The sequence below is a fragment of the Anabrus simplex genome, chromosome 3 (assembly GCF_040414725.1).
Source record: "Anabrus simplex isolate iqAnaSimp1 chromosome 3, ASM4041472v1, whole genome shotgun sequence".
NCBI classification, from domain to species: Eukaryota; Metazoa; Arthropoda; class Insecta; order Orthoptera; family Tettigoniidae; genus Anabrus; species Anabrus simplex.
This window is the reverse complement of record NC_090267.1, coordinates 75,867,391-75,890,766: the sequence shown is the minus strand read 5'-3', so window position 1 is coordinate 75,890,766 and position 23,376 is coordinate 75,867,391. Positions and strand designations below refer to the sequence as shown.

Below are 23,376 nucleotides of genomic sequence, written 5' to 3'. Positions count from 1 at the left end.
CTTTCACCCCCCCCCCCCCACACCTTCATTGGATTTTCCGAGAATACGTGTTTCTTTACTTTTAAAGCAGATTGCAAATATCAAATTTCACGTCTGTAACATCTTCATTTTTGAGATATCAGTAGCCTAATTAAAAGAATTCAACACCTGTGTCAGTCACTTTTAGCCCCCCCCCCCTCCCCCACCACCACCACCACCACCAAAGTGGTATTTGCGAAAACTAAAAATACACGTTTCTTTATGTTCAATAGAGATAAAGATACCATTTTTCACTTCTGTAACATGTTAAGTTTTTTAGATATACTGTAAAAATTCTCATTTTAAAATTTCACCCCTTTTGAGTTCCCCTTAAGTGGAGTTTCCAAAAACAAATCACCTATGTTTCTTTACATTTACAGGAGATTCCAAACACCCACTTTTTATGTCTGTAACATTTTACGTTTCCAAGATATTCTGTAGATATAGTCTTTCAAAAAATTCACCCCAATTTGTCACTCCTGTTTAACCGCCATTAATTGGATTTTCCAAAAACTAAAAAATACGTGTTTCTTCAGTTTTAAAGGAGATCCCATATACAAATTTTTAGTTCTCTAATATCTTTCGTTTCTGAGATATATGTATCCTCATTAAAGACATTCAACAAATTTTTCACCCATTGGTATTTAGAGGAAACAAAAAAATACTTGTTCCTTTATTTTTAGAAGAGATTCTGACTACCAATTTTTACATCTGTAAATTTTAAAGTTTTAAGATGTAGACACACTCATTTTAAAAAAAAATTCACCCCCTCCTTTTCACCCCCCAATATTTGCATTTTCCAAAAACGAAAAAATACGTGTTTCTTTACTTTTAAAGTAGATCCCAAATACCAATGTTCAGTTCTGTAATATCTTCAGGTTCTGAAATATAAGTAGCCTCATTAAAGACATTCAACCCATTATTCACCCTTTTACACCCTATCCTATTGGGATTTTCCGAAAACAAAAGAATACGTGTTTCTTTACTTTTAAAGGAGATTCTAAATACCAATTTTAACATCTATAAACTTTAAAAGTTTAGAGATATAGATACACTCATGTTAAAAAATCACCCCCTTTTCACCCCCATTAATTAGATTTTCCAAAAACAAAAAATATGTGTTTCTTTATTTTTAAATGAGATCCCAAACACCAGTTTTCAGGTCTGTAATATCTTCAGGTTCTGAAATATAAGTAGACTCATGAAAGGCATTCGACCCCTTTTTCAACCTTTTCCACCCTTCCTATTAGGATTTTCCGAAAACAAAATACACGCGTTTCTTTATTTTTAAAGGAGATTCTAAATACGAATTTTCACATCTATAACCTTTAAAAGTTTTGAGATATAGATACACTCATTTTCAAATAATACCCCCTTTTCACCCCCCCCTTAATTGGATTTTCCAGAAACAAAAAACACGTGTTTCTTTATTTTTAAAGGAGATCCCAAGCACCAATTTTTAGGTCTGTAATATCTTCAGTTTCTGAGATATAAGTAGCCTCATTAAATGCATTCAACCCCTTTTTCACCCCTTTTCACTCCTCCTATTGCGATTTTCCGGAAACAAAAAAAAGACGTGTTTCTTTATTTTTAATGAAGATTCTAAATACCAATTTTCACATCTGCAAACTTTAAAAGTTTGGAGATATAGATTCACTCATTTAAAAAATTCACCCCCTTTTCACCCTTCCATTAATTGGATTTTCCAAAAACCAAAAAATACGTGTTTCTTTATTTTTAAAAGAGATCAAAAGTACCAATTTTCGGGTCTGTAATATCTTCAGTTTCTGAGATATAAGTACGGGTGTCCTGAAAAAGGCATTCTACCCATTTTCCCCCATTTTCACCCTTTTTCACCCCTCCTATTGGTATTTTCTGAAAACAAAAAAATACGTTGTTTCCTTATTTTTAATGAAGATTCTAAATACCAATTTTTACATCTGTAAACTTTTAAAGTTTTGAGATATAGATGCACACATTTTAAAATTTCACCCCCCTTTTCACCCCCTTAGCGCCGGAATATCCAAAAATCCTCTCTTAGCGAGCACCTACATCTTAACATGAATGTATCCCCAAAATTTCATTTCTTTATGTCCAGTTGTTTTGGCTCGGCGATGATGAATCAGTCAGTCAGTCAGTCAGGACAAGTTATTTTATATATATACTAGCAAGATACCCGTGCTTCGCTACGGTATTATACTGAAATTTATAATTGAATGCTTATTGTTTTAGATATATAATCCGCCGAAATTCGCGGTCTGACTCGCTTTCTGCGAGAACCCACCAAAATTCCCGATCTGACTCGTTTTCTATTAGATTACGGCATGTTTCCTCCCATTTTTCAATCTTCTTTTCCAGCAATCGATTTCGTACTTCCCGGGCTAGGCTCAGGTATTCCTCCCGGTCAGTTGGGTCCGTAAATCTTTGCCGTCTTTTCCTATAATCATTTTTAATATGGATAAAATCCTTCAGGAGATCCGGCGTGGTGTCATATTGGGTGCCTAGAAGGCACTGAACCCGCGGCCGGACTGCATTCTTAGTCATTACCCGTCCAGGAGCCGTTTCCAGCGCGGTCCGCACATTTGACGACGGTCCGGAACATTATTATTATTATTATTATTATTATTATTATTATGTGTTGCTGGAATGGATGATGACAGGAAAACCGGAGTATCCGGAGAAAAACCTGTCCCGCCTCCGTTTTGTCCAGCACGAATGTCACATGGAGTGAACGGGATTTGAACCACGGAACCCAGCTGTGAGAGGCCGGTGCGCTGCCGAGGATCCTTATAAGTACATTAATAACAGTAAAATCAATTGGTCTCACCTCCTTCTACACCCCACCGCCGTTAAGTTTATTTACCGGCACCCCCCCCCAAATAATTAATTAAAAGAAGGCTTGTTTCTTATGTTTAAAGAAGATTTCAAACACCAATGTTCACGTCTATTACCTTCAGTTTTGAGATATAAGTATCCCCATAAAAATAATTTACTTTTTCACTTCATTTCACACTACTCCCCCCCCCCCCCAAGTGAATTTTCCCGCAAAAAGTACTTGTTTCTTTAATAGTAAAGGATCTTCTAAATACCAATTATCACGACTCTAACTTCTTCAGTTTTTGATTTATGTGTCCTCATGAAAGGAATTCAACTCCTTTACACTCCCGCCCTCGACGATGGTTTCCCCCCAAAACGCGTTTTTCTTTGTTTTTAAAGGAGATCCAAATACGTATTTTCACGTCTGTAACAACTTTAGTTTTTATTAGATGTATGTATTCTCATTCAATTAATTCAATTAATTTTTCAATTCTTTCACCCCCCCCCCTTCATTGGATTTTCCGAGAATACCTGTTTCTTTATTTTTAAAGCAGATTGCAAATATCAAATTTCACGTCTGTAACATCTTCATTTTTCAGATATCAGTAGCCTAATTAAAAGAATTCAACACCATTTTCAGTCACTTTTACCTCCCCCCTCCACCCAAGTGGTATTACCGAAAGCTAAAAATACACGTTTCTTTATGTTTAATAGAGATAAAAAATACCATTTTTCACTTCTGTAACATGTTAAGTTTTTTGAGATAAACTGTAAAAATTCTCATTTTAAAATTTCACCCCTTTTGAGTTCCCCTTAAGTGGAGTTTCCAAACACAAATCACCTATGTTTCTTTAGATTTACAGGAGATTACAAACACCCACTTTTTACGTCTGTAACATTTTACGTTTCCAAGATATTCTGTAGATATAGTCTTTCAAAAATTCACCCAATTTGTCACTCCTGTTTAACCGCCATTAATTGGATTTTCCAAAACTAAAAAATACGTGTTTCTTTATTTTTAAAGGAGATCCCATATACAAATTGTCAGTTCTGTAATATCTTTCGTTTCTGAGATATATGTATCCTCATTAAAGGCATTCAACCCATTTTTCACCCTTTTACACCCCTCCTATTGGGATTTACAGGAAACAAAAAATACGTTTTCCTTTATTTTTAGAGGAGATTCTGTAAATTTTAAAGTTTTAAGATGTATACACACTCATTTAAAAAAATTTACCCTCCCCCTTTTTACCCCCCAATATTTGCATTTTCCAAAAACGAAAAAATACGTGTGTTTATTTATTTGTAAAGGAGATTCTAAATACCAATTTTCACATATATAACCTTTAAAAATTTTGAGATAGATACACTCATTTTAAAATATTACTCCCTTTTCACCCCCCCCCCAAATTGGATTTTCCAGAAACAAAAAAATACGTGTTTCTTTATTTTTAACGGAGATCCCAAACACCAATATTCAGGTCTGTAATATCTTCAGTTTCTGATATATAAGTAGCCTCATTAAAGGCATTAAACTACTTTTTAGCCCCTTTTCACTCCTCCTATTGCGATTTTCCGAAAACAAAAAAATACGTGTTCCTTTATTTTTAATGAAGGTTCTAAATACCAATTTTTACATCTGCAAACTTTAAAAGTTTGGAGATATAGATTCACTCATTTTAAAAATTCACCCCCTTTTCACCCTCCCATTAATTGGATTTTCCAAAAACAAAAAATTACGTGTTTCTTTATTTTTAAAAGAGATCAAAAGTACCAATTTTCAGGTCTGTAATATCTTCAGTTTCTGAGATATAGGTACCGGTATCCTGATTAAAGGCATTCAACCCATTTTTCCCCATTTTCACCCTTTTTCACCCCTCCTATTGGGATTTTCTGAAAACAAAAAAATACGTGTTTCCTTATTTTTAAAGAAGATTCTAAATACCAATTTTTACATCTGTAAACTTTTAAAGTTTTGAGATATAGAGCAACTCATTTTAAAATTTCACCCCCGTTTTCACCCCCTTAGCGAAGGGATATCCAAAAATCCTCTCTTAGCGAGCACCTACGTCTTAATATGAATATATCCCCAAAATTTCATCTCTTTATGTCCAGTAGTTTTGGCTCGGCGATGATGAATCCGTCAGTCAGTCAGTCAGTCAGTCAGTCAGGACAAGTTATTTTATATATATAGATAGACTAGCAAGATACCCGTGCTTCGCTACGGTATTATACTGAAATTTATAATTGAATGCTTATTGTTTTAGATATATAATCCGCCGAAATTCGCGGTCTGACTCGTTTTCTGCGAGAACCCACCAAAATTCCCGATCTGACTCGTTTTCTATTAGATTACGGCATGTTTCCTCCCATTTTTCAATCTTCTTTTCCAGCAATCGATTTCGTATTTCCCGGGCTAGGCTCAGGTATTCCTCCCGGTCAGTTGGGTCCGTAAATGTTTGCCATCTTTTCCTATAATCATTATTATGATTATTATTATTATTATTATGTGTTGCTGGAATGGATGATGACAGGAAAACCGGAGTATCCGGAGAAAAACCTGTCCCACCTCCGTTTTGTCCAGCACGAATGTCACATGGAGTGAACGGGATCTGAACCACTGAACCCAGCTGTGAGAGGCCGGCGCGCTGCCGAGGATCCTTATAAGTACATTAAGAACAGTAAAATCAATTGGTCTCACCTCCTCCTACACCCCACCGCCGTTAAGTTTATTTACCGGCACCCCCCCCCCCCCAAAAAAAATTAAAAGAAGGCTTGTTTCTTATGTTTAAAGAAGATTTCAAACACCAATGTTCACGTCTATTACCTTCAGTTTTGAGATATAAGTATCCCCATAAAAATAATTTACTTTTTTCACTTCATTTCACACTACTCCCCCCCCCCCCAAGTGAATTTTCCCGCAAAAAATACTTGTTTCTTTAATAGTAAAGGATCTTCTAAATACCAATTATCACGACTCTAACTTCTTCAGTTTTTGATTTATGTGTCCTCATGAAAGGAATTCAACTCTTTTACACTCCCGCCCTCCAAGATGGTTTCCCCCCAAAACGCGTTTTTCTTTGTTTTTAAAGGAGATCCAAATACGAATTTTCACGTCTGTAACAACTTTAGGTTTTATTAGATGTATGTATTCTCATTCTATTAACTCAATTAATTTTTCAATTCTTTCACCCCCCCCCCCCCCTTCATTGGATTTTCCGTGAATACGTGTTTCTTTATTTTTAAAGCAGATTGCAAATATCAAATTTCACGTCTGTAACATCTTCATTTTTGAGATATCAGTAGCCTAATTAAAAGAATTCAAAACCATTTTCAGTCACTTTTACCCCCCCCCCTCCACCCAAGTGGTATTTCCGAAAGCTAAAAGTACACGTTTCTTTATGTTTAATAGAGATAAAAAACTACCACTTTTCACTTCTGTAACATGTTAAGTTTTTTGAGATAAACTGTAAAAATTCTCATTTTAAAATTTCACCCCTTTTGAGTTCCCTTTAAGTGGAGTTTCCAAACACAAATCACCTATGTTTCTTTAGATTTACAGGAGATTACAAACACCCACTTTTTACGTCTGTAATATTTTACGTTTCCAAGATATTCTGTAGATATAGTCTTTCAAAAATTCACCCAATTTGTCACTCCTGCTTAACCGCCATTAATTGAATTTTCCAAAACTAAAAAATACGTGTTTCTTTATCTTTAATGGAGATCCCCTATACAAATTTTCAGTTCTGTAATATCTTTAGTTTCTGAGATATATGTATCCTCATTAAAGGCATTCAACCCATTTTTCACCCTTTTACACCCCTCCTTTTGGGATTTAGAGGAAACAAAAAATACGTTTTCCTTTATTTTTAGAGGAGATTCTAACTACCAATTTTTACATCTGTAAATTTTAAAGTTTTAAGATGTATACACACTAATTTTAAAAAAATTACCCTTCCCCCTTTTTACCCCCCAATATTTGGATTTTCCAAAAACGAAAAAATATGTGTGTTTATTTATTTTTAAAGGAGATTCTAAATACCAATTTTCACATATATAACCTTTAAAAATTTTGAGATAGATACACTCATTTTAAAATATTACTCCCTTTTCACCCCCCCCCCCCAAATTGGATTTTCCAGAAACAAAAAATACGTGTTTCTTTATTTTTAACGGAGATCCCAAACACCAATTTTCAGGTCTGTAATATCTTCAGTTTCTGATATATAAGTAGCCTCATTAAAGGCATTCAACCACTTTTTAGCCCCTTTTCACTCCTCCTATTGCGATTTTCCGAAAACAAAAAAATACGTGTTCCTTTATTTTTAATGAAGGTTCTAAATACCAATTTTTACATCTGCAAACTTTAAAAGTTTGGAGATATAGATTCACTCATTTTAAAAATTCACCCCCTTTTCACCCTCCCATTAATTGGATTTTCCAAAAACAAAAAAATACGTGTTTCTTTATTTTTAAAAGAGATCAAAAGTACCAATTTTCAGGTCTGTAATATCTTCAGTTTCTGAGATATAGGTACCGGTATCCTGATTAAAGGCATTCAACCCATTTTTCCCCATTTTCACCCCTTTTCACCCCTCCTATTGGGATTTTCTGAAAACAAAAAAATACGTGTTTCCTTATTTTTAAAGAAGATTCTAAATGCCGATTTTTACATCTGTAAACTTTTAAAGTTTTGAGATATAGAGCAACTCATTTTAAAATTTCACCCCCGTTTTCACCCCCTTAGCGAAGGAATATCCAAAAATCCTCTCTTAGCGAGTACCTACGTCTTAATATGAATATATCCCCAAAATTTCATCTCTTTATGTCCAGTAGTTTTGGCTCGGCGATGATGAATCAGTCAGTCAGTCAGTCAGTCAGTCAGTCAGTCACGACAAGTTGTTTTATATATATAGACTAGCAAGATACCCGTGCTTCGCTACGGTATTACACTGACATTTATAATTGAATGCTTATTGTTTTAGATATATAATCCGCCGAAATTCGCGATCTGACTCGTTTTCTGCGAGAATCCACCAAAATTCCCGATCTGACTCGTTTTCTCTTATTTTACGGCACGTTTCCTCCCATTTTTCAATCTTCCTTTCCAGCAATCGAGTTCGTACTTCCCGGGCTAGGCTCAGGTATTCTTCCCGGTCAGTTGTGTACGTAAATCTTTGCCATCTTTTCCTATAATCGTTTTTAATATGGATAAAATCCTTCAGGAGATCCGGCGTGGTGTTATATTGGGTGCCTTGGCGGCACTGAACCAGCGGTCGGACTGCATTCTTAGTCATTACCCGTCCAGTAGCCGTTTCCAGCGCGGTCCGCACATTTGACGACGGTCCGAAACATTATTATTATTATTATTATTATTATTATTATTATTATTATTATTATTGTTATTATGTGTTGCTGGAATGGCTGATGACCGGAAAACCGGAGTATCCGGAGAAAAACCTGTCCCGCCTCCGTTTTGTCCAGCACGAATGTCACATGGAGTGACCGGGATTTGAACCACGGAACCCAGTTATGAGAGGCCGGCGCGCTGCTGCCTGAGCAACGGAGGATCCTTATAAGTACGTTAATAACAGTAAAATCAATTGGTCTCACCTCCTTCTACACCCTACCGCCGTTAAGTTTATTTACCACCCCCCTCCCCCCCCAAAAAAATTAAAAGAAGGCTTGTTTCTATATGTTTAAGGGAGATTCCAAACACCAATGTTCACGTCTATTACCTTCAGTTTTGAGATATAAGTATCCCCATAAAAATAATTTACTTTCTTCACTTCATTTCACACTACTCCCCTCCCCCCTCCCCCAAGTGAATTTTCCCGCAAAAATACTTGTTTCTTTAATAGTAAAGGATCCTCTAAATACCAATTATCACGACTCTAACTTCTTCAGTTTTTGATTTATGTGTCCTCATGAAAGGAATTCATCTCCTTTACACTCCCGCCCTCCAAGATGGTTTCCCCCCAAAACGCGTTTTTCTTTGTTTTTAAAGGAAATCCAAATACGAATTTTCACGTCTGTAACAACTTTAGTTTTTATTAGATGTATGTATTCTCATACAATTAAGACAAGTAATTTTTCAATTCTTTCACCCCCCCCCAACCCTTTATTGGATTTTCCGAGAATACGTGTTTCTTTACTTTTAAAGCAGATTGCAAATATCAAATTTCACGGCTGTAACATCTTCATTTTTGAGATATCAGTAGCCTAATTAAAAGAATTCAACACCATTTTCAGTCACTTTAACACCCCCTCCACCCAAGTGGTATTTCCGAAAACTAAAAATACACGTTTCTTTATGTTTAATAGAGATAAAAGATACCATTTATCACTTCTGTAACATGTTAAGTTTTTTTAGATATACTGTAAAAATTCTCATTTTAAAATATCACCCCTTTTGAGTTCCCCTTAAGTGGAGTTTCCAAAAACAAATCACCTCTGTTTCTTTACATTTACAGGAGATTCCAAACACCCACTTTTTACGTCTGTAACATTTTACGTTTCCAAGATAATCTGTAGATATAGTCTTTCAAAAAATTCACCCCAATTTGTCACTCCTGTTTAACCGCCATTAGTTGGATTTTCCAAAAACTAAAAAACGCGTTTCTTTATTTTTAAAGGAGATCCCATATACAAATTTTCAGTTGTGTAATATCCTTCGTTTCTGAGATATATGTATCCTCATTAAAGGCATTCAACCCATTTTTCACCCTTTTACACCCCTCCTATTAGGATTTACAGGAAACAAAAAAATACGTGTTCCTTTATTTTTAGAGGGGATTCTAACTACCAATTTTTACATCTGTAAATTTTAAAGTTTTAAGTTGTAGGCACACTCATTTTAAAAAGTTCACCCCCCTTTTCACCCCCCCCCCCAGTATTTGGATTTTCAAAAAACGAAAAAATACGTGTTTCTTTACTTTTAAAGTAGATCCAAAATACAAATGTTCAGGTCTGTAATATCTTCAGGTTCTGAAATATAAGTTGACTCAATAAAGGCATTTGACCCATTATTCACCCTTTTCCACCCTTCCTATTGGGATTTTCCGAAAACAAAATAATATGTGTTTCTTTATTATTAAAGGAGATTCTAAATACCAATTTTTACATCTGTACACTTTAAAAGTTTTGAGATATAGATACACTCATTTTTAAAAATCACCCCATTTCCCCCACCCCCCCATTAATTGGATTTGCCACAAACAAACAAAATACGTGTTTCTTTATTTTTAAAGGAGATCCCAAACACCAATTTTTAGGTCTGTAATATCTTCAGGTTCTGAAATATAAGTACCGTAGACTCATGAAATGCATTCGACCCATTTTTCAACCTTTTCCACCCTTCCTATTAGGATTTTCCGAAAACAAAATATACGTGTTTCTTTATTTTTAAAGGAGATTCTAAATACCAATTTTCACATCTATAACCTTTAAAAGTTTTGAGATATAGATACACTCATTTTCAAATATTACCCCCCTTTTCACCCCCCTTAATTGGATTTTCCACAAACAAAAAAATTCGGGTTTCTTTATTTTTAAAGGAGATCCCAAACACCAATTTTCAGGTCTGTAATATCTTCAGTTTCTGAGATATAAGTAGCCTCATTAAAGGCATTCAACCCCTTTTTCACCCCTTTTCACTCCTCCTATTGCGATTTTCCGAAAACAAAAAAATACGTGTTTCTTTATTTTTAATTAAGATTCTAAATATCAATTTTTACATCTGCAAACTTTAAAAGTTTGGAGGTATATATTCATTCATTTTAAAAATTCACCCCCTTTTCACCATCCCATTAATTGGATTTTCCAAAAACAAAAGAATACGTGTTTCTTTATTTTTAAAGGAGATCAAAAGTACCAATTTTCAGGTCTGTAATATCTTCAGTTTCTGAGATATAAGTACCGGTATCCTGATTAAAGGCATTCAACCCATTTTTCCACATTTTCACCCTTTTTCACCCCTCCTATTGGGATTTTCTGAAAACAAAAAAAATACGTGTTTCCTTATTTTTAAAGAAGATTCTAAATACCAATTTTTACATCTGTAAACTTTTAAAGTTTTGAGATATAGATACACTATTTTTAAAATTTCACCCCCCTTTTCACCCCCTTAGCGACGGAATATCCAAAAATCCTCTCTTAGCGAGCACCTACATCTTAATATGAATGTATCCCCAAAATTTCATTTCTTTATGTCCAGTAGTTTTGGCTCGGCGATGATGAATCAGTCAGTCAGTCAGTCAGTCAGTCAGGACAAGTTATTTTATATATATAGATAACCTGAATCCACTCAGCTTTCACTCCCGTAAAGCATAGTTGGTCTGAATACAGAGCGGTGTAAAGCACCTATGTCTTAATTAGCGATGTGTGCGAATGAGACCTGGAATTGCGAAATTCGGTTCCTACGACTCCAAGACCGCACTCAATGTCGCATACGAGGAATCGGTTCCGTGATGACGGCACCAGAGTGTGCTGGACGCACTCACTAGAGTGAGTCGTCCGTATATACAGTATGTACGGCAAATTCGAACGTGCAATATTTACTATTTATTTTGTATACAATATAGTATTGTATAACACCCACTTAATACCATGTCTTATTTGTTATTAAGGATTTTTTTGCTAGTTTCTTTACGTTGCACCCACACAGATAGGTCTTACGACAACGATGGGATAGGAAATGCCTAGGAGTGGGAAGGAAGCAGCCGTGGCCTTACTTATTTACGGTACAGCCCCAGAATTTTCCTGATGTGAAAATGGGAAGCCACGGGAAACCATCTTCAGGGCTGCCGACAGTGGGGTTCGAACCCACTATCTCCCGGATGCAAGCTCTATGAATGAATTATTCACATAATAATGAAATAACAATGTAACCTTTTAGTCTGGAAATAACATTACACATCGATGTTATTCTTTATGCTTATACTATATTCTGCTTCTAATGTGGTTTTAAATATCGCTAGTATAACCGTCTTACTAATAAACGGTGTATAACTTTTATACAAGGTTTATACGCCGTTTATGTGAAATTCGTTACTAATAAACCGTGTATAAGCCTCCTGTGTATACATCTGTTATAGTTATTCATTGGATTGCTTATACAGACTAGGACCCTTGTATACGCGTTGTATAGCAGCGAGTAGCGGAAAAAAAAAAAAAACGAGCGAGCAGTTTATTTTCGTGATATTTATTGTCTACAGTAATATAATCGTGCTGAAATATTCAACTTATCCATTTAACATTGAAAGAATGGACGATAACGTTGATGATCTTCACGATATTTTAAACATAGAAGACATACACCGTTCAGAGGTTATAGACGCTAGACATCTTCGTAAAGTAAAACACTTTAAAGAGACGGAATGGCAATGAATAACTATAAAATAAATTATGGTTGGGCGTATTTTTGTGTAATAATGTGTTACTGCTTAATAGACTTTTGATATTGCGAGTTTATTATACATTATCTGCCCCTACAAAGATCTTTCTCAAATTTGAGTACCTATAAAATGGGACATATTCCTCGAGATAAAAAATGGCATAACTTGAAAACCATAAGTAATATGATTTCCATACTTTGTAGTTGAATACCCAGAAATATGATGTATAAATGCCTAATAGAAACTTTTTCGATCAAACCTTTCTTTTAAGCTACAAAACTGTTTTTCCTTTCTCCTAAAAAGTAAGGATTTTGGAATGTGTAACCTTTTCAACTCGCCGATTCAATTACAATTGCTTACGTTTTCCGTACTACCCCAGTTAGGAGCTTTTGATCTTAGCTTTTCCATTTCTTTTTTGGCGTTCATTACACAAGCAAGCTGAAGAAATGTTGATATCAGTATAAGTCAATTTCCAGCTGTCTCATGGAATGACAATGAATAACTAAGTTATAAAAGAAATGATGGTTGGGCGTATGTTTGTGTAATACTGTATTACTGCTTAATAGACTTTTGAAGTTGCGAGTTTATTATACAGTATCTGCCCCTACAACGATCTTTCTCAAATTTGAGTACCTATAAAATGGGACACATTCCTCGAGATAAAAAATGGCATAACTTGAAAACCATACGTAATATGATTTCCATACTTTGTAGTTGAATACGCAGAAATATGATGTATAAATGCCTAACAGAAACATTTTTGATCAAACCTTTCGTTTAGCTACAAAACAGGTTTTCCTTTCTCCTGAAAAGTACGGATTTTGGAATGTGTACCCTTTTCAACTCGCCGATTCAATTACAATTGCTTGTGTTTTCCGTACTATCCCAGTTAGGAGCTACTGCTCTTTCCTTAAGCCTTTCCATTTCTTTTTCTGGCGTTCATGACACAAGCAAGCTGAAGAAATGTTGATATCAGTCTCACTTAGTGTTGCCACTGCCTTTTCGATATGCCGTGCTACTGTGCGACTTTCCGGAAAGTTTTGCTCGTAGATAACCAGCAGAAGCGATCATAAAGGCGGTGAACATGCGAAATACGTCAGTGAACTGCAGGAAGAGATTCCTACGCCTTGGAACGAGTGTATACGTGCTGTATAGTAATACAATGCGTATACCTCGTTTATTAGTAAGAAAAATGTAAAACGCTTATACAGGGTTTATTCACTGTTTAACTAAACAAGTGTTAAACAACTGCATAAGGACTTTTTATTAGTAAGACGGTAAACGTATAAAGTCTGTGGAATTAAGTCACTACACAACTTGTTTGGTAGCGAACCTGTCTTGCGTTACATTTGATTTGCAATGAACATTACATACTACTACTAAATATTCTTATGAGAAAATTGAACCGGGCGAGTAGGCCGTGCGGTTAGGGCCGCGTGGCTGTGAGCTTGCATCCGGGAGATAGTGGGTTCGAATCCCACTGTCGGCAGCCCTGAATATGGTTTTCCGTGGTTTCCCATTTCACACGAGGCAAATGTGGGGCTGTACCTTAATTAAGGCCACGGCCGCTTCCTTCCCACTCCTAGACCTTTCCAATCCCATCGTCACTATATGACCTATCTGTGCCGGTGCGACGTAAAGCCAATTGCAAAAAAAAAACCTGTTAGGATTACTATTTTTGTTTTCATGACTGCTTAACACTAGCTATTGTTGTTTCTTTAATACAATTGTATTTTGTTGAAGTAGTAGTATATTACATTATTTCATAATCCCCGTACAAGTTTCAAATAGAGAATCATATATTCTGATCAAATTACAGTCGTATTGGGGTATATAACTCCAGGAGACTATAATGAGATAGGGTATATAACTCCAGGAGACTATAATGAGAGCAGGCATAGCTTGTAGAGTGACCTGGTTATAAACCAAACAGAACTCACCTTACAGAACACATTCGTGCAGCCCCTTGTTTACGTATCAGTATCATAGTTGGTGCTACTATTCCCCGGAATCGATTCGGTTCAGAGGGTCCCGGGTTCGATTCCCGGCCGGGTCGGGGATTTTAATCACTTCTGATTAATTCTTCTTGCTCGGGGACTGGGTGTATATGTCCGTCCCAACACTCTCCTCATCATATTCAGACAACATACTACACTACCAACCACCACAGAAACACGCAATAGTGCTTACATCCCTCCATAGAGGGTTGGCGTCAGGAAGCGCATCCGGCCGTAAAACAGGGCCAAATCCACATGTGCGACGCAGTTCGCACCCGCCTCCCCACAGGTGTGGGAAAAGCGTCAGGAAAAGAAGATAAGAAGAAGAAGAATTAAACACGAACGTCACTTGAGCCTTTTTCTCCACTTAGCGTACGCGCGTCTCAGACAGGCCGCGTTATGAGCTGTTAAACTACAAAAACCAAACCATGCAGTGCTACCGCCTATCGGCAGTCCCATTAATTATTTGCAGTGTTGCCAGCTGTCTATATTTCAATTGAACAACCCTATGATACCGATGACAAGCACTGGGGGCCAGCCCTTAAGGACTCCCAGACGGTGTCTTCCCAAAAGAACGTCCCCTTGTGGGTGGGGGCGGTAGAATAACACACACGGTATCCCCTGCCTGTCGTAAGAGGCGACTAAATGGGGCTCCAGGGGCTCTGTACTTTTGAGTGTGGGTTGGCGACCACGGGGCCCTTAGCTGAGTCCTGACATTGCTTCCACTTACTTGTGCCAGGCTCCTCACTTTCATCTATTCTATCCGACCTCCCTTGGTCAACTCTTGTTCTTTTCCGACCCCGATGGCATTACGTATGGAGGCCTAGGGAGTCTTTCATTTTCATGCCCTTCGTGGCCTTTGTCTTCCTTTGGCCGATACCTTCATTTTCGAAGTGCCGGGCCCCTTCCATTTTTCTCTCTGATTAGTGTTATATAGAGGTTTTTCTTGCTATTTGCTTTACCTCGCACGGACACAGATGTCTTATGGCGACGATAGGATAGTGTGACCGTTCACAACGTCACCTATGGTATGTCATGATATCCAGGAGATGAAATATGCCGTTTTCCGCGTTATTCTACGATAAAAACTGCCCAAGTTAGAATTTTTCTGCCCGCTCCAGGACTCGAGTTGCAATATCCAGAGTCGCGCGACCCAGCTCTAGTTGCTGGTAATTAGCAGCAAGGCGGTGCAAGAGCGCTTGTACGGGAAGTTTTCTCACTCCCACCGCAAGCGAGATGAAACGATACGCGTTATCACGTGACAAAGAATCTAGGTCACTAGCTGAGCCCAGAGAGTAGATCCAACGTGAAAACTAACATTATACCCTGTTTTCCTCGCTTATTCACCACTGCCAACTTAACGCATTCAACTGTTTTATTTCTGTTAATTTTCATAAATCGCAAAATACCCAATGGATAATTAAGCGCAAACATTCATTTGAATCAGGGAATTTTACGCATAATTATGGGACCGAGAAGTGCTCTACTTAACTGACATAGCGGTAACTACGCTGTAAACAAGGGCGCGTCTTAATGACTAACAGATGTTGGACCCTAACCGTGCCAAGGAACACAAGGAATCCCCTGTGCTCGTCATCATTCACCGCCAGAGACTAAAGGACGCTTTTAAGATTGCTTCAAAACCTACGAAGTTATTTTAATAACAGTCACTCAGTGGAGATGGGAATACAAGAGCTACATTTTGATATCCTGTTCGTCACTGTACGTTGCGTATTAACGGACCAATGTGTGAGAAAGGATTGTATTTTTCCCCCCACCCTCGGCATTCGGGGCTCTAGCGTAGCGCGCCTATATATTCATGAGCTGAGGAGGAGACACTACCCAGTGCATTTGCGATGTAGCGCCAGTACGGTAGTATTTCGTCGTGGTTTGTGTGTGAGTCGTTTGTGAAGAAATAATCTTGTAATTCAAGCAGTGCAATACAGTGATTCATTAAAGTCTGTGAGTATGTGGAAATAACCACCCTCTGAGTGAGATGTTATCGTGTACAGTGTGCCGCAAATTAATAAATAGGAACGGTACGAAACCGTAATAACCGATGTCCGTGTGTAGAAAAGGTCGTACATCGAGCCTCCTATGTGTCTAAGTTAATGCGGCTCCGTCAACATATATAGGGACGTACTTAGCGAAGTGGGTGGAGCGAACGTGCTTGATATCAATATGAATTACCAAGAAAGTCAGTGAACGGCTCAGTGTAGACCTAATTGAGGACAGCGCCACGTTAAAGTAATCCGTAGTACAGTTGAGAGCTCGACTCACGGCTAAGTGCATTAGAACAGGCCTGAACTAGTATCATGAATACGAGAATGCTAATACATTAGTGGCCTAACCACTGTCGTTTCTAGGGAAGCTAGTGAAATTTCTGGGCCTATAATCACTGCCTACAAGAAGAATAGATAAATGAGAAGGGATTGATGTCGGGCTTCTGGGACATTACCGACATTGGGTTGGAATGCTCGTGCTATTGAGCAAATCCAACCATATGTTCAAATTGTGGTGTGTGATAAACTAACGTATTCACTTGAGATAATAATAATAATAATGTCTACGTGAACGCCGGAGTGAACGCCGACGTCCAGTTGAATGCCAGAATTTTGCCTGTGTATCGGAGTGAACGAGTCATCTAGCTGTTTGCCGGAATTTCGCCTGGTAGCCGAGAACGTCTGGAACGTCGCTGTCATGTGTACGACCTGCCAGGAAGTCATCATGGGTCTTCACATCGCCGATGACGTGATGCAAGCAGTCTAAATCCATGGAGTGCCCTCCTGTAAAGCTGTGAACGTGGTATCCAGAAGGCTGAGTACATTTCCAAGTATTTATTTCTTTGAAGGTCGTGTCCCATTGTAAATATGTAAATTTTTCACTTAGATATAACGTAGACTGCAAGCACGCCATTTCAGAGGGATAATAATTATAATTTCATTTTTATTTGGTTCTTTTATAGAATACTTTCTTCATGGTTTGGGAACGACCATATTTTACTTCCATTTTTTTTACAAGGGTTTGATAATGCATGACGTAAATTTAAGGACCTCAGATTAATTATGTGTGAAGTACTGTCAAGTAAAAGGGCTTAAATATTCTACGTAAACGACTCCAGTCATCATCTTTCTACAGCCAATAGGAGTTCTCAAATATATCTCAGTAACTGATTTTTGTTTTGTTTTTGTACTTCACAAGCTCTTAGGAAATCCTCCTTACTAGAAATTAAAACTGCTGGAACAACGAAGAGAGCATGAGATTGGGGTATATATCTTACATCGCTAATTAGTTCGCGAATATGCAAGTTAATTTGGACCCTGGTGGCAGGAGATCATCATTAGGTCTGCATCGTGGTCAGTGTACCGAGAGGAAATGAAATGGCTGAACAGGCTGTAGCCATAATATATATTGTGAAATGAAATGTGAAATTCCCTTGGAATCTGTCATCAAGACACGCGAGGCGCATATCGCGATGTGAATATGCTGATTACGGCCGGATATAGGGCCGTGATTTGTGTGATGCCATGGTGGCCAGTAATGAAAGAAGTGAATAGATTATTTGCCGTGAAGCCATTGCCCGAGAAGGCTTAGTGGACCGCTCTTTGAAAGTGTGGCACGGGCAGCTCACAGCGGGAGTTTTATGAGCCCCTTTAAACGGGGGAGTGAAGGCGTTTTCTTCAGTGAAATAGAACAGATACAAGTGGCGAGTTTCTTTTCCTTTCGGCACAAAGATTACGCGTGTTAATTTAAGTAGAGCCAACGTCGCAGAGATTCCAAATGAGCATTAAATGAAGGATCCCTCCAATTTATTTCTTTAATTATTCACAGCGTATAGGGAATTCCAGGTCAGATATACTCTGTCTCAGAAGGTCCTGAGTTCATTGCAGGAGACAGTAAAGCTTACTGTCACAAGCGGCAGGTAAATAAGGCCACCTGCGGCCCATTGTGTGTATGTGAAATGTATATATTCTTGTCCATTTGTTGCAGGTAGTGCTATAATACTTTGTTTATGATGTCTGGTATTGAAGTCGCTAAATGCTTGTCCATAGGTAACATCGTTGTGTAAATAATGTCCTGATATATGTGTTGATAAAAATCCTAATGAAATGAGCGTGTTTATCATACTGCATATTTGGCAACGTTTAACTTAAGGTAGTGTTGTAACGCGACTTTCAAAGGATTGGGAGTGTAAATTGCCTATTTCAGTTCATACGATACTAGCAAACTTATATCATAATTTGATGCAAGTTGAATATATTATTTTTCGACAAACAAACAGAATTACAGCTGGGTATGCCTATGTTGAATAGATTTGTGTGTAAAGTGATTAGTGTAGGTGTAAAGTGAAATAATTAGAGAGAAAACGCCTCTCTAAATCTGAGATAGTGTAAATAACCCAAGAGGGAACGCCTTCTTAAGTTTGAATATTTAAACGTATAATGAAGTGTAGAAAGGGACTACCGAACATTTAAACGTCAAGATCACCCAAGTTACTATATGTAAGGTGTTTGTATGGCATACCCATGTAAATAATGTGTTTCATTAGTATAAGTAAAATTTGTTATACAAGATATTGTCTCTCTTTTCATTAGTAATGAAATGGTATTCCTCTCATAATTAACTTTTCCCCCTACTATAGAGACTATTACTAAAGGACTTACCGCCCCAAAATGCGAAAATGCGATACCGACTCTCTAGCGAACTATTCCAGTAGGGGAGGGTGAGGCTTCGACAAACCGGGCTGAGTTCGAAGCTCACCGATGGTGCTCCATTCTAACGTTATATTTATGAACAATGGTAACTGGTTCATGTACTGATGCCTTGGAGAGGTTACAATAGGAAAGGCTTAGGAATGCGAAGGAAGTGGCCGTGACCTTAATTAAGGCACAGCCCCAGCATATGCCTGGTGTGAAAATGGGAAACCACGGGAAAACATCTTCAGGGCTGCCGACAGTGGGGTTCGAACCCACTATCTCCCGATTACTGGATACTGGCCGCACTTAAGCGATTCCAGCTATCGAGCTCGGTGTTATATAGAGGGTGGTTACCTAGTTGTACTTCCTCTTAAAAAATAATCACCACCACCACCCAAGAGAACGAATAGGTTCTTTTATTTTCTCCCGACATTTGAAGTAAAACATTGGACTCAAATAATGCTAAGAAAATTACATTTCATTGTAAAACTGTAAATTCTCATCAATATGGAAGACTGCTCGGCAATATAAAACTTAGGTGACTGACTGACTTTCAGCGCACAGTTCACTGGTGAATGTTTTCAGGTTGAAGACTAGCAGTTTTCCCGCTGGCTCCGCCCGCAATGTACAAAGTATGGTGTTACTATCCTCACAGAGGTATTTGCAAAGTTTTGAGTTAATGAAATAAAGCACATGATCTGCTGTGGTAATAGAATGTAATATTATGTCAACAAATCACTTGAAAATACATCACACAAAGAAAGTGAATTAAACGTTTCTTGGAACAACACTACGCGCCGAACTGTTAAAAAGTCCTTCAAATATCTTCGTCAAATGTACAAATGTACTCATAACTTTTCTCGGAATCTGCCAATTTAAGTAGTTATTACCTCAAAACAAAGAGCTTGAAATGAAGTGGCGTATGGCTTTTAGTGCCGGAAGTGTCCGAGGACAAGTTCGGCTCGCCAGGTGCAGGTCTTTTGATTTGACACCCGTAGGCGACCTGCGAGTCGTGACGAGGATGAACTGATGATGAAGACGACACATACACCCAGCCCTCATGCCAGGGAAATTAACCAATTATGGTTAAAATTTACGACCCTGCCAGGAATCGAACCCGGGACATCCGCGACCAAAGGCCAACACGCTAACCATTTAGCCATGGAGCCGGACACTGCGTATCTCAATTAGAACGAAAGATATGATTGCTTCAATGAGAAAGAATGTTGAAGAAATGAGACGTCAAATGGAATGTGCACTCATAACTTTCCTCAGAATCAACCATTTTGAATACTTAAGAGCTGAAATGAAAGAGCTTCATCCACCGAGTGTTCTTAGGCGAAAACGAACTCCGTACCTCAATTAGGACCAAGGATATGATTGCTTCAAGGAGACAAAAATTGAAAAAAATCAAATAATTTGAGGAAGACGGGAGTTAAGTGATTTAGAGTACCTCGTGAGAAATACGTGCATGAATACCTTTCAGTTACAAGATAATGAAGGAAATCGACCGGATAGAATGGCCGGACTGACTGACTTTAGTTTTCATACATTTTTTTAATATATAGAGGGGGCACGGACTCTCGAGCTTTCGTCCGTGGATATAGTTTAGGTGAGGGGGTTTAGATGTAAGGGGGAAGCGGGTTGGTGGACGGTTTCGGGGAGAGAAAGGGTGCGGGAAGAGACTTTCACGTTGGCAGTCTGTAGCAGTGTAGCAGTAAAGATGTCCTCACAAACCTCTATACGAGCATACGCCAGCCTAATCTCCATGGTCGCATACAATAAAATTAAATAATAATATACCGCATTGTTTGCCCTATTATTTATATTTTAGGAAGAAAAATAATAAATAGGCTAATTATATTGAAATGTAACATTTGAGGCCAGGAAATTTGATTCAGATTGGGCCTCTGACTTGCATCCCGCATTTTGTGAGGGATGGCAGCAGTGAATTAGTTTGTTTCGCGCGGAAGACTGGAATGAGTGCGGTGGTACTGGTCAGTTGCAAAGAAAGCGCTGAGGGAAGAAGTACTGCAGCCACCCCCCCCCCCCCGACCTAAGAGTCCACCTCTCACCACTGATGGCAAGTAACGAAAATAATGATCTACCTTACAGACAATTAAACAGCAAGAGTAGACAATTCTATCTCGTGTGGGGGTGTAAGAAAGTAAACTCCTGACGCTTCAAACCTGAGACAAGCTTCGTTCTACCGCTGAAAATTGTAAATCGTCCTCTGCTTGAACCTCTATAAAACTGAAGAACGAGTCAAACAGAATTAAGAAAAATAGCAGATGGTATAATACTGTGATGGAGTAAATTGACAAGAGGAACTGTAAATGCGTTATCTACAGAAGTTGTTAATAACTGAAATTCTTGGGAAACTAGAAATTTACTTACCGAGGAGTTCGTCTGGATGGTACGACCCAGTTCCAGATATGGTCCTCGCTCGAGTGTGGATGTACCCGCCAGCCGATGGCTCGCCAACAGCATCAGCAGACAGGCACAGCACACGATCAGCGCGCCGCACGCAATCATGCGGCGCGTCATCCTCCTGAAACAGATATATAAATATTTACTACCGTTTTATTCACTGTCCACCGAACTTTACAATTGTTAGATAACGTAATGCGTTACCATTTATACAATAATAAACACATATTCTAATCTACATCTTATCTTTTCACATATATAAGATAAATCATATATATATAAATTCAGCCTGCATATTGTAACCTATACTGGCATCGTAGTCCAAATTCTCATCAAGTTCCACATTGGACCGATAAAAATATATGTATAACCATCGCAATGTACTTTCACTCAATTTGCTTCATGTTGTAATACTAACTTAATATGTTGTTGTTCGTGCTATACTTCCTCTTAAATGCTACTAATTAACTATACGAAATCGGGGACGAATATACAGATCAAGCGCGGTGGTTGCATGTCAATGTTTAGTCAGCATCTCAGGGTAAAACATCCATATACTGTATATCTGATAATACTATCTACCTTCGTAAGTTCCGTTGAAGAGGGTGAATTTGTTCAATAAGTTACTCATTTTCCCCGAAATCCTATCGTTAAATCAATATGAGCCTCTAAATATATCATAACTCCGAAATACCAGTCTATATATTATCATATAACTAATCTTCCTATCTCTACCTTGGAACATAAACGCTTAAATAATCTTAAAACTAATTTATTAGCATGCTAATACTACAAATAATAAAATAATATCAATCTCTGGTAATAGAGGAAAATAAACTCAAATGTAACACATTATCATTCTTGACAAATCAAATTCTTGAATTAATACAATTAAAATTGGGTAGGTCTCATTAATTCATTTAGGCATTAATTATTATTTTGTTGTGTGACCACATTTCATGATTTTATTTCATCATGGGGGTAAATAAGGTTCATTCTTTATTAAAGGAGGGAGTGGTCTTTCTTTCCTTTAGGTCTATTTGCAGTCTTCTTTGGGATTGGTTTGGAAATACGTATTGACTCGTCTGTGGCATGAGATAAGTAACTCCTTTCCAACTATGGCTTAAAAATGCCATCTTGAGTAATTAAAAGAAATTAATCCTAACCATATTAATATCAATTCCAACATCCATATATTTTAAAAAATATGTGCCAAAATAAAATCAAATATCTTCATTTACGAGTGCCATATCCATGTTCATCAATCGTCATAACCTGCTAGAGTCGTACAGATCAATTAAATACTATGTGCATTTTCAATTAAAATGAATCCTTTTACTGCCTACCGATGTGCCATGTTTAGGTTAAAACGTGCTCCAATATTATATATTCACTATGTGAGACAAATATATTGCTAGGCGACTATATCTCTTTCCCATATGTACTTCAAAACACATGTAAATTACGATCAACCTATCTCAATATTTGATTTAAGTTCAACCAATCGACCATCTAACCTCTATGCTATACTTAATATTCACGTATCTAGGCCTTAATTCCATTGCTTGCCTCATTTTCAATCATAACATAACCGTAGCTAAGCCATAAATTCGCGCCTATTTCATTCAATCATTCTTTACACAATAACTATTCAACATTTCAAAACACCAACAACATATTATTATTCACGCATCTATTTACTGCGATTCCTCCGCATACAATCAATATCTTTACCCAACTTCCCCATAATGACTACTACGTCGCAGTAAAACACTTCTTTTACCTCAGTATTCATTCATAACACTGCAAGCTGCTACTTTATTCCAATTCTTCGTAAATATGAACGATATTGGCCTTGTTAGTCGATCTGGTCGTTGGGTAACCTAGGCTTCTTCCTATACACTTCACTTTATTATCTTAGCCTCGCCTAGTTTGATATATGACGTTCTCTTAAGCATATAGGTTCAAAAACATCATTATTCACTTCCCGATACTGCTCACATTAACCTAAGATCAACT

The 23,376-nt window shown here is 37.6% G+C and overlaps 1 protein-coding gene across 1 annotated transcript in view; it reads right to left on the bottom strand.

Moving 5' to 3' along the window:
* Nucleotides 1-23,376, bottom strand: part of LOC137498937 (carbohydrate sulfotransferase 5-like) — a 145,803-nt gene that overhangs the window by 88,364 nt on the left and 34,063 nt on the right. Inside the window, exon 2 of the mRNA XM_068226795.1 lies at nucleotides 21,325-21,478. Coding sequence (XP_068082896.1) covers nucleotides 21,325-21,478 — 154 coding nt within the window. The remainder of the gene's footprint in view (nucleotides 1-21,324; nucleotides 21,479-23,376) is intronic.